We start from the raw sequence: 16,362 nt of genomic DNA on the forward strand, positions 1-16,362 counted from the left end.
AGATTGTATTCATATGTATATATATATTCATATATATTCAGCAGATTGTATATGCATCATGTTTTGAGATAAATTGCAGAGATTGTACTGTATGTGTACTGCATTTTATATTCACATGTACTCAAATATATTCAGTAGATTAATATATTCGTGAGATTGTACTGTATGTGCTCTACAATTTGTATTCAGATGTATTTAAATATATTCAGATTGTATTGTATGTATAATGCATTTTGTATTGATATGTATTCAGTAGATTGTAATTATCTATTCAGATATAATGCACCTGTATGTATTCATATTTATTCAAAATATAAATGCAGTATGTATTCAGCAGTTTACTAAATTATATTCACCAGTATGTATTCACGCAATAATCCAATACACCAACTAATCAATATGTACTATTTCACAATATCACCTAAATCTATAACACATCGTTATTGCAGTAATATAAGTCAAAATGTGAACTAAGTCCTATGTGGAGTATTTCTACAAGTACGCTTATTATGTCCTCCCTGCCCAAATATACTACACGAATGTTGATTTTTCTTCTGCAACAATTCACTAAACGGCTTATCGCGCTTCTTCTTTGGCCTTCCAGGAGGTCTTTTCTATTGGGTGGTAAGACAACTTCCTCTGATATATGTGCTGGTATATTCCATTCATTTTTTTCAGGCAGCGGATACACGGGCACTTCGTATGTCATTACAACAGACTTTGGTTTGTAATAGTTCGAGCAATGATCTTCTGGCATTAGAAACTTTCTCTTCAAGACAGTCCAAGCATGTGGTCATGATAATTCGTCAACTTGGAACCGCCCACAACTGCACTTTCTCTCTAAGAGGCAAACAGTGTAATGTCTTCCTTCATCGTTCACCATATGTGAGTATTCAGTCGATGGTACAACCTATATTTAAACATAGACCTATAAGTTTTGAACATTTTTAAAAAAAGTCATATATATATATATATATATATATATATATATATATATATATATATCAAAGAATAGACGTATTAAATACAATATAGATATATACAATTAAAAAACAATTTAAATATACACCAGTAAACTTTTATTTATCTTTCAGGATTATCATCTATATTGAATTCAAACAAATATATATGTATAAAATACAATGAAGTACAAACATATATGTAGACATAAAATACAAAGACATACAGTGATATACAATGAAATATATTGAATACCGTGGAATACAGTCTATATTTAGGCTGGCAGAATATTAAAGATGATGACATTTTAACTGACGAATATAGTGATATACAGTAACATATAGACTATCTGCTTAGAAAATGCATCTGGTTAGAAACAAAACCATTGAATTCAATCAATGAAATGCAAATGTATAAACAAGTAATGCATACATATAATGATCAGTTTTTAAACATTTCATAAAACAGAAAGCATGCACAATTGCTATAATACAATGAGCATTCTGTATTTGAATAGTAGAAATTGTATCAGAAATAAATACACCTTGTACCAGGGAAAATACATAATACAATGACTTTTTAAAAAAAACTTACAATCATACGTGTAGACATTGCCTCATTCAAATTAAGCATCTCCTGGTATTTTTTTCCAAGCGTTGTGTACGTGTGTGAAGTTTCTTTCCGATTGCTGCAATTCTAACATCCAAACATCTTCCTAACTTCTTCGAGGAAGTCGTATATTGGCAATTCTCTTGCTGACACAAGTGCGGCGTTGATTGACTCAGCAATATTTGACGTCATGGTCCATCCCTTGTTAACAAGTGCATACAACCTAGCCCACTTTTCGCATCCAGCTAATTTCAAGTATTCTTTCACCCTAATATTTACTTTCTCCACCTTCTCCATTAGACTATCAAATTCAGCCTGTGTGCATGCTTTTGCCTTCGAGAAGTATATCCCGCTCAACTTTGAATGACTCTTTTTGAATTTCTTATATACGTTGTTCTATATATGCCATATACAAGTAAAATGTGGTACCATTGGATACACTCTCGATACAGATTTGATGATGCTCTCATTCCTATCTGAAACGATGCACATATTTTTCCTCTCACCATATGCTTCCTTGAATTGCTCAAAGAACCACGACCAAGCAACATCGTTCTCTGAATCAATAACACCATATGCTAGTGGCAGTATATGACATGTAAATACAATTGCATACATATTGAAAATATGTATTTCAATCTTTAATAGGCAGTAAAATTAACAAATTTTATTATAATCTCCATACTCACCCGCGCAATTCAACGTGCTGGCCGAGACGAATGTCCCGGTGTATGCCGATTTTAGGTGGCTTCCATCCACAACCACAATGGGTCTACAGTGATCGAACCCCTTTATAAAGGCATACAAAGATATATACACATACATGAACTCATTTTGTGGCGATTTTACCATTCTAATGTGTGAACTAGGATATGTTATATCCATTGTATATAAGTACCTTGGTAATTTATTGTATGAATTAGTCGGTTCACCTCTCAAAAAATTCATTGCCTTTTCTTTAGCCCGCCACGCCAACATATAACTAACATCTATACCAAAATCTGATTTTACATCATTAATTATATCTTTTGGGGTGTATTTCCTCTTATGATTAGTAAGCTTGGATCTAATCATACCACCGATAAGACTACTACTTGCTTGACGTTGCTCATACACCTTATCTTTCAACGGACATGTATGCTTATTATTGAACTCTATCACTTTGAACATTTGTGATTTGTTAATGCTAGAAGCCTTAAATCTCCATTCACAATCCTCTGACATACATAATAATGTATAGCTGCAAATAATTTTTTCACAATATATATGATCAGTATAAATGGTTAAAAAAATACACGCATATACATGTGAATACATTGTTACATATATATTATTCATAAGTACAACAATGAAAGTCATGTAAATACATCCAAACATATTTAAATATATCTAAATATAATTTAAAAATTCTACCTGCATGAATACAATATACAAAAAATTTAAAATACATACATATACATGTGAATACGATTGTAATTATATATATCTAAATACGTATAAATATATCTAAGAACAACCAGTGAAAGTCACTGTAATAAATATTTATCAGTAAAATACATATGAATACATGTATTTGAAATACATAATTATTCATAAGTATAACAATGAAAGTCATGTAAATATAGATAAAAATTCTACCATGAAAACAATATTCAATTTCACATTCAAAATACATAACCATACATTTGAATATAACATGATGTTCAACAAATTGTAATTACGAACACTCAAACCTGATAGCATTAGACCTATCAACCCGGAATTGAAACTTTTCAGATATTGCATAATACTCCATCACCTGTTTCAATGTAGCCTTATCCTTATATACTCGTCCAACCATAACCTCTCTTTGATTAGTTTTTGAAATAATCAAATCCGTGTCCAGTTCGAACACCTCGATTGGTTTGCTTGAATTGACAGAATCAATAGCAAGTGTATCATCTGTATCAAAATTACTGTCACACCTCCTTTTTCCCGAACGGGGTGGCATAGTTAGGGGAATAAGGGAGTTTTTCCAATTTAAGTGACATTAATCGAAATGGAATTATTTATTTATTTCAGAGTCGCCACTTGGGATAATTTATGGTGTCCCAAGTCACCGGTTTATTTTAAATCCCAAATCAAGGAAATTTGACTCTATTTATGGTCCGCGAACACAGAAGACAGGGTAAGAAATTCTGTTAACCCGGGAGAAGGTGTGAGGCACTCCCGAATTCCGTGGTTTTAGCACGGTCGCTTAACTATCAATAATCGACCTAATTATCTGATTTAATACATGTTTAAAGCCTATTGTGCATTTGTACTTTTTAACCGCTTTTAATTATTTATGAAATTATTTCTGGAACAAGTCACGATGTCGTACACTTGTCGTTTTGGCACACGTCGCAAACCGCGCCACATGAAATGCACCCGCAATTTACGACAGGCTTATTTTTATTATTATTTGAAGTTGTGGCCGAGTTACGTGAAACGCACACTCGAATTAGGGTTACGTATCATAACTATGCCACGGGAACCGTACCCATAGTCACGAAAATTTATTAATCGCGCCTAAAGCAAACTACGATGTTCGGATATTATTCAATTTTTGCTAAGGTGTGAGATTACAAGTGAGAGTCTAAAATTATGGAGTTATTGGTGGGAAAAAGCATATTCAGTGTTCTATTAAAATACTAGTTATTTTAACGAGCTCATACTATGTTTGTTGTTCTTCTTTAATAAATCTTCCAACGCATGATAAAACTAAAACTGGAGGCTACATACATGAAGGCTAATTGAAACTATTTGCTAAACATGAAAATATCGACATAGTTGAATGGAATTCAATTAACACCCTGAATTGTTGGGAAATTCCACGCCAAATAAACTGGAAGGGAGTTATTAAAATATTTGAAAATTCTCTTCCTAATTAATTAACTCAATCAAAAATACATCAGAGTTCGAAATTCTAGGCCAGATATCTGGGCCTCTGAAATGGACCAGTAGCCTTAACCACTGAATAATTACGGACAAAAGATTAATTAACAGTCCATATTGATATAAAAGCCATTTACATAATCAAATTGGCTAGTCATAATATAAATTACATTATTTCATTAGCACAAATATAAACTCTATACTTCTTCTCTTTTTTCGAATCTCTAACGGTGTAATGCTTCTTTCTCTAGGCCATGTTTGATTTACAAGGAGATAGTCATTTGGGCTACCCTTGTAAATTAACTTGGTTGTATCAACAAACAACAGTAACAACATATTAATTAAACAACACATTCCAACTTGAAGTTCATTTAAGCAAGTAAATCATTGTTCAGAATAAGCAAACTTGCTACAAAGCTATCCTCACTTGCTAAGTTCGGCCACTATTTGAAAGAAAACATGAAACCAGATTTTTGCATCAATTAAGTGTACGCAATAGAACTTGAACATTTTTTAGAGAAAACAGAACAACATTCATCAGATGCTAGGCTGCTCATTTGCATTCAACAGACCAATACTTGATTTTAACATTCCAATCACTTCAAAGATCAAACAAGGAAAAGGATTTTAAACAGATTCAGACTTTAAGCATGTTGAATCTAGGATCAGAACTAAAAAAATATATAATATTTTCAAAATTTAACAGAGAAAAATAAATTGAGACCAATCGACAGTACACATAATGAATCTATGAAATGGGAAAGAATCAGCTCATAAACAAATCAAAATTTTCATTCGAGATTCAAACAAGCTGAAAACTACTAAAAGTATTGCAAGAGGATAATTTAACAAATCCAGCTTTATTTATGGTTTAAATAAAGCTAAACAAAATGGCTAAATGTACCTATGAACAGCAGAACAACGACTAAGAGAAATCTGCACTTCAAAAGGGCAGCCTCTCGAGCAGCAGCGAACTCAACAACTTCTCAGTCAAAGTCCAATTTTCAACTCAAAATCCAGATTGAAAAGAAGAGACGGAATATGTATTTTTTTTTAGACAGTAATCAAAATAAAATCAACAGACGAACACTGAACGTTTTTTTTTTGTATTTTTTTTGTTCTGAAACTAAACCAGAAAATCGAAAAAATGAAGATGAACCACTGAAAAGAAAAAGAATTTTTTTTAGAACCCTAGCTTTCCTTTCCGATTTTTTTCTCTAAAATTTTTGTTCCAAAAAAAATGAGACCCCTAAGAAATCCCTTAACCTCCCTATATATATCCAAACCAGAAATTTTTATACCTATTTTCTTCAAGTTGTGCCCTAAAATTCCTCTTTCTGTCCGAAAAATTCGCGAGAATCCGATTCTCTTTCTTGTGAACCAAATCGGACAAATGGAGGTCTAGGATCTTGAATCTCTCAGATCCTACGACCACCATTCATCTGAGATTGTTCTCAATACAAAAAGCACGTGAAGCCTAAGGGAGAGAAGAATCTTTTCTGTCAGAGGTCGTTACGGGACGGGTGACGTGGAGGAGGGAGGGTGAAGGAACCACGTGCGTGAGTTGGAGGGAGGGTGAACTCGCTTGAGTTCAAGCGAGTTCGGTCGACGGAGGGAGAGAAAAGGGGGTGGGCGCCGCTTGGTTAGGAATTAGGTTTAGGGTTCTGGGGGAGGGGAAACGCATAATAGGCCTTTTATGTGGGGGGTGAGAGTGGAATGTGTCCGTTGGATGGAGATGGATTGAATGGTCGAGATCGATCCGTCCAAAACGACGTCATTCGCACTTAGTTGTAAGACTGGACCGGGTGAGGGATTGGGCTTGGCGGAATTCAGGTGAGCGTTTGGGCAAAAATTATTTTGGCCCAAGTTTAAAACCCAAACGATTTTTCTTTCTTCTTTTTTTCTTCTTTTTTCCTTAAATCCTAATAAAAATTAATTAATTAAACCTAAATTAAGTGCTAAATCAATCTAATTTATAGGAATAAACCTAGTTATCTATTTTACCATGATTGATTAATTTAGACTAATGAAGGAAGAATTACTTAATTTGCATTTAAAAGCTAAAAATACAAAAATGACCCATATTTTGTGATTTTCTGTTTAATAATGCAATTAATTTATGTAATTAAATCCTAAGTGTAATTAAGACCTAAAATATTATACATGAAATACTTTAGATATTTTGGTATTTTCTTATGATTTAAAAATGTTAAATATGCAAATAAATGCAAACAACAATTAATCGAAAATCCCTACAAATTCTGTAAAACCTAAAACAATTTAGAAAAACTCTATTTGTGAATTTTTTGTAGGAGTATTTTAGTCGGGCAAAAATTATGTGCTCACAGCTGCCCCTCTTTGCTTGAAAACACGAAGAGTTTTCGGGCAAAGATACATTGAGCAAACACGAGCGATTTTTGACCGCTTGCATACTCCATGGAAGCATTTTGAAAGCGTTTGACCGAACCTTGCTTCCGAGGTTGCCTACATATCCTCGGCTATGGAGGAATCAGGTCTGTGTAGTTCTGGAAATTTTGGTAGCTGGAATTACCGAGAAGCTGTGTTTCACTGTTGCTGCTGCTGCTACTCTTTCTTGCTGAGCTCCTTATTACACCAAAGTCAAAATGAAAAAGAAACTAACTAAGCCTGTCAGCTATGAGTTACAAGATTCCTATCTATAAGTCTTCTGAAGCTTGATCTTGAGTCTTGAATGGTTCTTCATGCGGACTTTTGACTTAAACCTTGATGTTTGCTAGCTGCAGGTGCTAGTTCTCTCTTCTTCAGCTTTTCGGATCAAGACGGGACATGCAAAGCTTGTGACTTCAGCCATGTCTTGAGCAGTTCACATCTTTCATCGGCTTCTGCATTTTGGATTCACCCTTTTTCTTTTATTCTGGATTGAGACTTCTTCCTTTGGTTATCTCGGACTGTCAGCTCGCATTCTCGAGGCGAACTTTTGCTACTTCTAACTTGGATTGAATTCTTAAGTGACTTCCCTCGTTCTCCAGGTGGGCGCCTGATGACTTTAAACTGAAATGAATTCCCTCGTTCTCCAGGTGGGCGCCTGATGACCTAAAAACTTGAAATATATTCCCTCATTCTCCAGGTGGGCGCCTGATGACTTAAAAAACTTTGAAATAAATTCCCTCATTCTCCAGGTGGGCGCCTGATGACCTAAAAACTTGAAATATATTCCCTCATTCTCCAGGTGGGCGCCTGATGACTTAAAAACTTGAAATAAATTCCCTCGTTCTCCAGGTGGGCGCCTGATGACCTAAAAACTTGAAATATATTCCCTCATTCTCCAGGTGGGCGCCTGATGACTTAAAAAACTTTGAAATAAATTCCCTCATTCTCCAGGTGGGCGCCTGATGTTGACTTAAAGCTAAAATGAATTCCCTCATTCTCCAGGTGGGCGCCTGATGCTGACTTAAAACTTGAAATAAATTCCCTCATTTTCCAGGTGGGTGCCTGCTGACTTAAAAACTTGAAATATATTCCCTCATTCTCCAGGTGGGCGCCTGATGACTTAAAAAACTTTGAAATAAATTCCCTCATTCTCCAGGTGGGCGCCTGATGACCTAAAAACTTGAAATAAATTCCCTCATTCTCCAGGTGGCGCCTGATGACTTAGAAACTTGAAATAAATTCCCTCATTCTCCAGGTGGGCGCCTGATGTTGACTTAAAGCTAAAATGAATTTCCTCATTCTCCAGGTGGGCGCCTGATGCTGACTTAAAACTTGAAATAAATTCCCTCATTTTCCAGGTGGGTGCCTGCTGACTTAGAAACTGAAATGAATTCCCTCGTTCTTCAGGTGGGTGCCTGCAATCATGACAACACAGACAAAACAGAGAAACGTTTTCGCCCCAGTTTGTACCAGGAACATTCATTGATTGTTAGTTGCATCCCATTATCCAGGAGGGTCCTGAAAACTTAAAACTAGATCCCATTATCCAGGAGGGTCCTGAAAATTTAAAATTAAATCCCATTATCCAGGAGGGTCCTGAAAAGTTGAAATTAACTCCCATTGTCCAGGAGGGTCCCGGAAACTTAAAACTGAACTTATCTGGAACATGCTTTCTCATGGAGGATTCTTGGCAAAGCAAACAAGATTTCTTGCCCCTGCTTGAAACAAAGAAAATTTTGTCAGTTTGAAATTGTGGCGGTTAGTTTGTGGCATCCTTGCTGAAGGTGTCTGCTTCTGTCACTATCCCGCTTCACAAAGAATTGTTTGACCTTTCAATCGGACCTCGAACACAAAACCTCTGAATGACTTGAATCCCTTACACTCAACTCGCCGTATGGTACTTTCATTCTGACAACTGTCGAACCTTTGCATTTCCTACAAATTCACGAATCACTTGACCACCTGAACTTCAGTTACCACCGCACTGCTAATTCTACATCATGTCACTTGGGATGTGCCTGGCCGAATTTCGCTTAGTGTAAATAAAAAGCTGGTAGTGGGCTTTGAAGTCCTTTCTTGCTTGCTTAACAACAGACTAATTTGACTGAGACTTAGAAGAATAGACCCAAAAGAAACGAAGTGAAGTGACTTCGAGAATTAGGAATAAAATAAAAGAAAAAACAGCGATGACTATTTGAAGAAAAATGGAAAAGAGACTTATCTGAATGAAGCAACTGGCTCCAATGATCATGACATGCATTTCGGACTGATCAGCCTAATCCATCCATCTAATCACATTTCAGTTCATGCCATGTCTTCATACTTCAAAACCGGGTTTTCCATAATTCAATTTCTTTGTAAAGTCATGAACCTGATTCAGCTTGTAATGCCCCAAAGGGTTTTCACCAGCAAACCTCTCTCATTTGCTCCTCTCTCAACTCATTGTCGCCTTACAGTGCCCGTAAGGGTTTTCACCAATAAGACTCTCTCATTTGGATTTTCTCTCGACTCACCATCGCCTTATGGTGCCTGTGAGGGTTTTCACCAATAAGACTCTCTCATTTGAATTTTCTCTCGACTCACCATCGCCTTATGGTGCCCGTGAGGGTTTTCACCAATAAGACTCTCTCATTTATTCATTTTTCCTTGTGCCCATGAACCAAGGTGCTACCCGTGATGTAAATCGCACCTCTATCTCATTTGGCTTGGCATCCTCAAAGTTGATCAGAAGGTCTTTCTTTAGACTGTAGTGTAGGTTTTGGACAGGGTTAGAAAGAAAGGGTGGCATGCAGGCTCAAAATAATTTAAGATGAAGGGGTTTAAAATTACAATTTTTGGAATCAGATCTTTTTACAAAACTAAAACTTCTGCCCCAGTTTCTTCAAATCTGGGGAATTTTGGACTTTTATTTTGAGGGGACCGAACCGTGTAAGGCTGCCTACGTATCCTTAAAAAGAATCAGGTCGAACGTAGTTCAAACATAAGAGTTTTGCTTTTGTTACTTTGCTTTTCTTTTTCTCCTCTCTTTTCTTTTTTCTTTCTTTGCTTTTCTCTTTTCTTTCTTTTTTTCTTCTTTTTTTTCCTTCTTTTTTTTTTCTTGATTTTTTTTCTCTTCTTCTTCTTTTCTCTCTTTTTTCTTTTATATTTCTAACACTGCTTTTGATTCCAAAAGAGGGGTATGAAAGAAAATAAATAAGGCTCAAAAAGGGTAACAAATGATAAAAGTGTTTGGGATTGCAGAATAAAATGCCTTCGTCATTCCAACTTTGAACGTGTCTAGTACAAAATGCGATTGAAGATAAGCAAAGAAATCATACATAATATCTCTTGACTGCATCAGAATTAATAGCCATATCCACACATTTACCTTCTATGTCTGTTAAATACAAAGCACCATTGGGCAACACCTTTGTCACAATGAAAGGCCCCTTCCAGTTTGGGGCGAACTTGCCTTTAGCTTCAGCCTGATGTGGAAGGATGCGTTTCAATACCAGCTGACCCACTTCAAATTTTCGGGGCCGAACCTTCTTGTTGTATGCTCTTGCCATTCTTTTCTGATACAATTGACCATGACATACTGCTGCCAATCTTTTTTCATCAATCAAACTCAATTGCTCTAGCCGGGTTTTGACCCACTCATCATTATCAATTTCAGTTTCAACAACGACCCGCAGGGATGGAATCTCAACTTCCGCAGGTATCACTGCCTCGGTTCCATATACCAGCAAATAGGGGGTTGCACCTATTGAAGTGCGGACAGTAGTGCGATAACCTAGCAAAGCAAACGGTAACTTTTCATGCCATTGCCTCGAACCTTGCACCATTTTACGAAGTATCTTCTTTATGTTCTTGTTAGCAGCCTCAACAGCTCCGTTTGCCTTAGGACGATATGGAGTGGAGTTTCGATGCGTAATCTTGAACTGTTGGCATACCTCTTTCATCAAATGACTGTTGAGGTTAGCAGCATTATCTGTGATGATTACCTTGGGAATTCCGAACCGGCAAATGATGTTTGAATGAACAAAATCTACCACTGCCTTCTTGGTCACGGACTTGAAAGTTACAGCTTCGACCCACTTGGTAAAGTAATCAATGGCCACCAGAATAAACCTATGCCCGTTTGACGCTGCCGGCTCAATCGGTCCAATGACATCCATGCCCCAAGCAACAAAGGGCCAAGGTGCCGACATTGTGTGCAGCTCAGATGGCGGGGAATGAATCAAATCACCGTGCACCTGGCATTGATGACATTTGCGAACAAAGCTGATGCAATCACGTTCCATGGTGAGCCAATAATAACCTGCTCGAAGAATCTTCTTCGCCAAGACGTACCCACTCATATGTGGCCCGCAAACCCCAGAATGCACTTCGGCCATGATAGTCGAGGCTTGTTTAGCATCTATACACCTTAGTAATCCTAGATCTGGAGTTCTCTTGTACAATATTCCCCCACTTAAGAAAAATCCACTAGCCAGATGTCGAATGGTTCTCTTTTGATTGCCTGTGGCATGTGCCGGATATACCCCTGATTTGATGTATTCCTTGACATCATGGAACCAAGGCTCGCCATCAAGTTCCTCCTCAACCACATTGCAATAGGCATGCTGATCACGGATTTGGATTTGCAGAGGGTCGACACAAATCTCATCCGGATGGTGTAACATTGATGCCAGAGTAGCCAAGGCGTCGGCAATCTCATTATGAATCCTGGGAATATGCCTGAATTCTACCGACCTGAATCGTTGACAAAGATCATGCAGACATTGTCGATACGGTATGAGCTTCAAATCACGGGTCTCCCATTCTCCCTGAATCTGGTGAACCAGCAAATCTGAGTCTCCCAAAACCAATATTTCTTGAACTCCCATATCTATAGCTAGCCTCAAACCCAGAATGCATGCCTCATATTCAGCCATGTTGTTAGTGCAATAAAATCGAAGTCGAGCTGTTACAGGGTAGTGATGCCTTGTTTCAGAAATGAGTACAGCCCCTATTCCGACACCTTTCAGGTTAGCAGCTCCATCAAAGAAGAGTTTCCAACCTAGCTTTTCATCATGATCAGCCTCGTCAACATACATCACTTCTTCATCAGGAAAATAAGTCTTCAGTGGCTCATATACTTCATCCACCGGATTCTCGGCCAAGTGATCGGCTAGGGCTTGGGCTTTCATCGCGGTTCGAGTCACATAGATGATGTCAAATTCTGTGAGTAAAATCTGCCACTTTGCCAACCTCCCTGTGGGCATAGGCTTCTGAAAGATATACCTTAGAGGATCCATGTGAGAAATGAGGTAAGTAGTGTAGGAGGACAGATAATGCTTCAACTTTTGCGCCACCCAAGTCAGGGCGCAACATGTCCTTTCAAGAAGAGTATACTTAACCTCATAAGGAGTGAACTTCTTGCTGAGGTAATAAATGGCTTGCTCTTTCTTGCCCGTGATGTCGTGTTGACCCAACACACAACCAAAAGAATTATCCGTGACTGTCAAATAGAGGATTAAAGGTCTCCCAGGTTCTGGCGGGACCAACACAGGGGGGTTCAGCAGGTAATTCTTGATCTTATCAAATGCTTCCTGACACTCATCGGTCCACTTAACCGCAACATTCTTCTTTAGTAACTTAAAGATGGGCTCACAAGTTGTCGTGAGTTGAGCAATAAACCTGCTGATGTAGTTTAACCTCCCGAGCAGGCTCATCACCTCAGTTTTATTCTTTGGTGGTGGTAGTTCTTGGATGGCCTTAATCTTTGACGGATCCAACTCGATGCCGCGTCGACTGACTATGAATCCCAACAGTTTCCCCGACGGGACACCAAATGCACATTTCGCCGGATTGAGCTTGAGGTTGTACCTGCGGAGCCTTTGGAAAAACTTTCTCAAATCCCCAACATGGTCGGACTGCTTCTTTGACTTTATGATCACATCATCTACATAAACTTCAATTTCCTTGTGTATCATGTCATGAAATATAGTAGTCATTGCCCTCATGTAAGTTGCCCCAGCATTCTTTAAACCGAATGGCATTACCCGGTAGCAATACGTCCCCCATGGCATGATGAATGCTGTCTTTTCTGCGTCTTCCTCGTCCATCAGGATCTGATGATATCCCGCATAACAATCCACGAAAGACCCGATCTCGTGCTTGGCACAATTATCAATCAGAATGTGGATATTCGGCAATGGAAAGTTATCCTTTGGACTTGCCTTGTTGAGATCACGATAATCAACACACACCCTCGTCTTACCATCCTTCTTTGGTACTGGTACCACATTAGCTAACCAAGTGGGATACTGAGTGACCCGAATGACCTTTGCCTCCAGTTGCTTTGTGATTTCTTCTTTAATCTTCACACTCATATCAGTCTTGAACATTCTTAACTTTTGCTTGACAGGAGGGAATGTAGGGTCGGTTGGCAATTTATGAGCTACCAAATCAGTACTCAAGCCCGACATGTCGTCATACGACCATGCAAAGACATCTTTGTATGCAAATAGTGTTTTGATTATTTCTTCCTTGATTTGCGGTTCCAGATGCACACTTATCTTGGTTTCTCTGACATTATTTTGATCCCCTAAATTGATTGCTTCGGTTTCATTCAAATTAGGCTTGGGTTTTTCTTCGAAGTGTTTTAGTTCTCTACTGACTTCCTCAAATGCCGCCTCTTCATCGTATTCTGTTTCATCATCACCCTCTACTTCTTGGATCGTTATTTCAGAATTAGATTGGCTTTTAAGATTTGGCTGAAAATTCCTCATGCATGTCATGTCATTGAAACCAGCATAAAAGGAACTATACAGAAAGCAAAAACAAAAATGAAACGCTATCAGGATTAATGGAAAACGGGAAATTGTATTTCATTAAAAATAAAAGGATAGGAGGGTTTGTACATCAAAACAAGCAAAAAATAAAAATCTGGATTACAACCCTGGAATAACCCAGATAGCAGAAAGGAAAACAAAGCAAACTACCAAAACTCCTTCCGGGCGGGGAGAGGAGTAGCTTTCCAATTGCTAAGCTTCACATTTGGCCCAACGAGCTGCACATCGGCATTACTGGAACCTTCCCCGATTTCTACCATATTAACCTCATCAAACAAACTCTGGAACCTCTTGATCAACTCTTCATCAAAGTCGACCACAGGTTTTGGGACCGCTGATATTGGGCGTTTTGCGACCCCTGGCTTGACAAAAGACTTGGAGATATGTGGAACAGGCTTAGGAAGTGACCATGCCTTTCCTTTCAAACTTTTAGCCTTTTTCACGTCCTTCCCTGTGAGTGTGAATCCCAAACCAAATGTACAAAAACTTTCACGTGGGCACACTGGATGCACAATACCCTGCAGAGATGAACCCAGACCTTTGCCTGGCAGAAAACCATTCTTCAACATTTCATTTGCTACCATGACAGACGCGGATGGTATCTTCGGACCTAGGATGCATTCTCCCTCGGGAATTTTCCCGACAGACACTGTTTCGAACATTTGGTAAACCCAAGGCCCTTTATCATCTTCAACTTCAATAAATGGAACGATTGTGTCATTGTAAGCAGATAAGTTCTCATCACCGTGCACAATTATTTCCTGTCTGTCCCATTCGAACTTGACCATTTGATGCAGAGAAGACGGGATTGCCTTGGCAGCGTGGATCCAGGGCCTGCCCAACAACAAGTTATAAGAGGCAGCCACATCTAACACTTAGAACTCCATAGTGAACTCAACCGGCCCTATTGACAAATTTAGCATTATATCACCGACAGAATCTTTCCCTCTTCCATCGAAGCCTTGAACGCATACATTATTAATGTGGATCCTTTTGGTGCCAATCTTCAACTTTTGCAAAGTGGACAGAGGGCAAATATTCGCACTAGAATCGTTATCCACCAGTACCCTTGAGACAGCAAAATCCTCGCACTTCACTGTGAGATAAAGAGCTCGATTGTGTTCTGTACCCTCTATAGGGAGTTCATCATCTAAGAAAGTGATCCTGTTCGCTTCGAAAATCTTGTTAGCAATCTTTTCCAAGTGGTTCACCGTGATCTTATCATGAACATGGGCCTCGTTCAAAATCTTCATCAGGGCTTTGCGGTGTTCATCTGAATGTATCAGCAAAGACAGAAGAGAGATCTGAGCTGGTGTTTTCCTCAACTGTTCTACAATGGAATAGTCTTGCATTTTCATCTTTTTCAGGAATTCCTCAGCCTCTTCTTCGGTGACCGGCTTTTTTACTGGGATGTGGTCGTCCTTGGATGGCTTGGTTTTCCTCAGTTCTTCTGGGGCAAAACATCTCCCAGAACGAGTTAGTCCTCCGGTTTCATTGATTTCTTCTTCTACTTCTTTCCCTTTGTATGTTATTACCACCTGTTTGTAATTCTATGGGACGACCTTTGTGTCAACCATCGGTAACTGGGTTACTGGCTTAATGATAATGGGGGTAACACGAGCCCCTTCCACGATTATGATAGGCTTGCCCGGGGCCCCTGGCACGACCACCTTTTGCCTCTCCTGGTTCGCTTCAACATCAACCGGAGGCCCTTTCACAACTAATACAGAAGGCTTCACGTTGAGTGCGCTTGGCTTCTCCGACACCCCTTTAATTGCCAAGGACATTGCTTTTGCAGAATCTAGAGCTTTGACTGGATTACTTTCGCTAGCCCGGATCATCATGACAGACTTGGAAGAGTTTTTGGGCTCCCCATCCTTATGAACTATCTCGATCATATGTGTCTCTGCATGGGCCGGCAAAGGATTTTGGTTGATGTTTGGCGCCTCCGGGCTCTGGACCACAATTTGATTTGTATCAATAAGCTCTTGGATCGCCCTCTTCAAATGCCAGCACTTCTCCGTGTCGTGCCCCGGAGCATCAGAATAATATACACATTTAAGGGAGTAATCAAGGTTCCTTGGAGGCGGATTTGGTATCTTGGGCTCAATCGGCCTCAAAACGTCCAACTGCCTCAACCTCTGAAACAAACTGGTATAGGACTCTCCAAGAGGGGTGAAGGTTTCTTTCCGTTGTTGCCTCTCTTTTCTGTAATCTGGCTTCGGTCGAAAACTTGGACCAGTAGGGTTTTGGTATGGTTGTGGGGGTGTATAAAGATTTTGTGGAGTTGGAGCACGCCATTGCGGGTAAGGAGGGGGTTGAGCATATGACTGTGCGTGGTGAACATGGTATTGGGGTAGCTCGACAGAATATCGAGGGTCTTGTGGCGGGAGATAGTGCTGAGATGGATTATATGGAGCTTGGGTGTAGGCTTGAGGTTGGGGTCGAGTTTGGGTGTACTGGTGAGGCGGACCCCTTGGGCCACGCCATGATCCAGAGACAAACATAGCGACATCTTCTTTCTTCTTTTTGCCTAACAGGCTTCCGGTGCCACTTTGAATTGCCTGTGTGGTCGCTTTTATGGCAGAGTAGCTCATGATCTTGCTTGACTTGAGTCCCTCTTCCACCATTCCTCCCATCTTTACCACAT

The 16,362-nt window shown here is 39.0% G+C and overlaps 1 protein-coding gene across 1 annotated transcript; it reads right to left on the minus strand.

The window, feature by feature from the left end:
* Window positions 1–1,656: 1,656 nt before the first annotated feature.
* LOC142173613 (uncharacterized) lies at window positions 1,657–3,559 on the minus strand. Its single transcript, XM_075239236.1, has 5 exons — window positions 3,303–3,559; window positions 2,468–2,809; window positions 2,259–2,341; window positions 1,999–2,147; window positions 1,657–1,902 (listed from the first exon to the last, which is right to left on the minus strand). Exons 1-5 carry the CDS (start codon window positions 3,557–3,559, stop codon window positions 1,657–1,659), a joined length of 1,077 nt encoding a protein of 358 aa, XP_075095337.1.
* Window positions 3,560–16,362: the final 12,803 nt, after the last annotated feature.

The sequence above is a fragment of the Nicotiana tabacum genome, chromosome 19 (assembly GCF_000715075.1).
Source record: "Nicotiana tabacum cultivar K326 chromosome 19, ASM71507v2, whole genome shotgun sequence".
NCBI classification, from domain to species: domain Eukaryota; kingdom Viridiplantae; phylum Streptophyta; class Magnoliopsida; order Solanales; family Solanaceae; genus Nicotiana; species Nicotiana tabacum.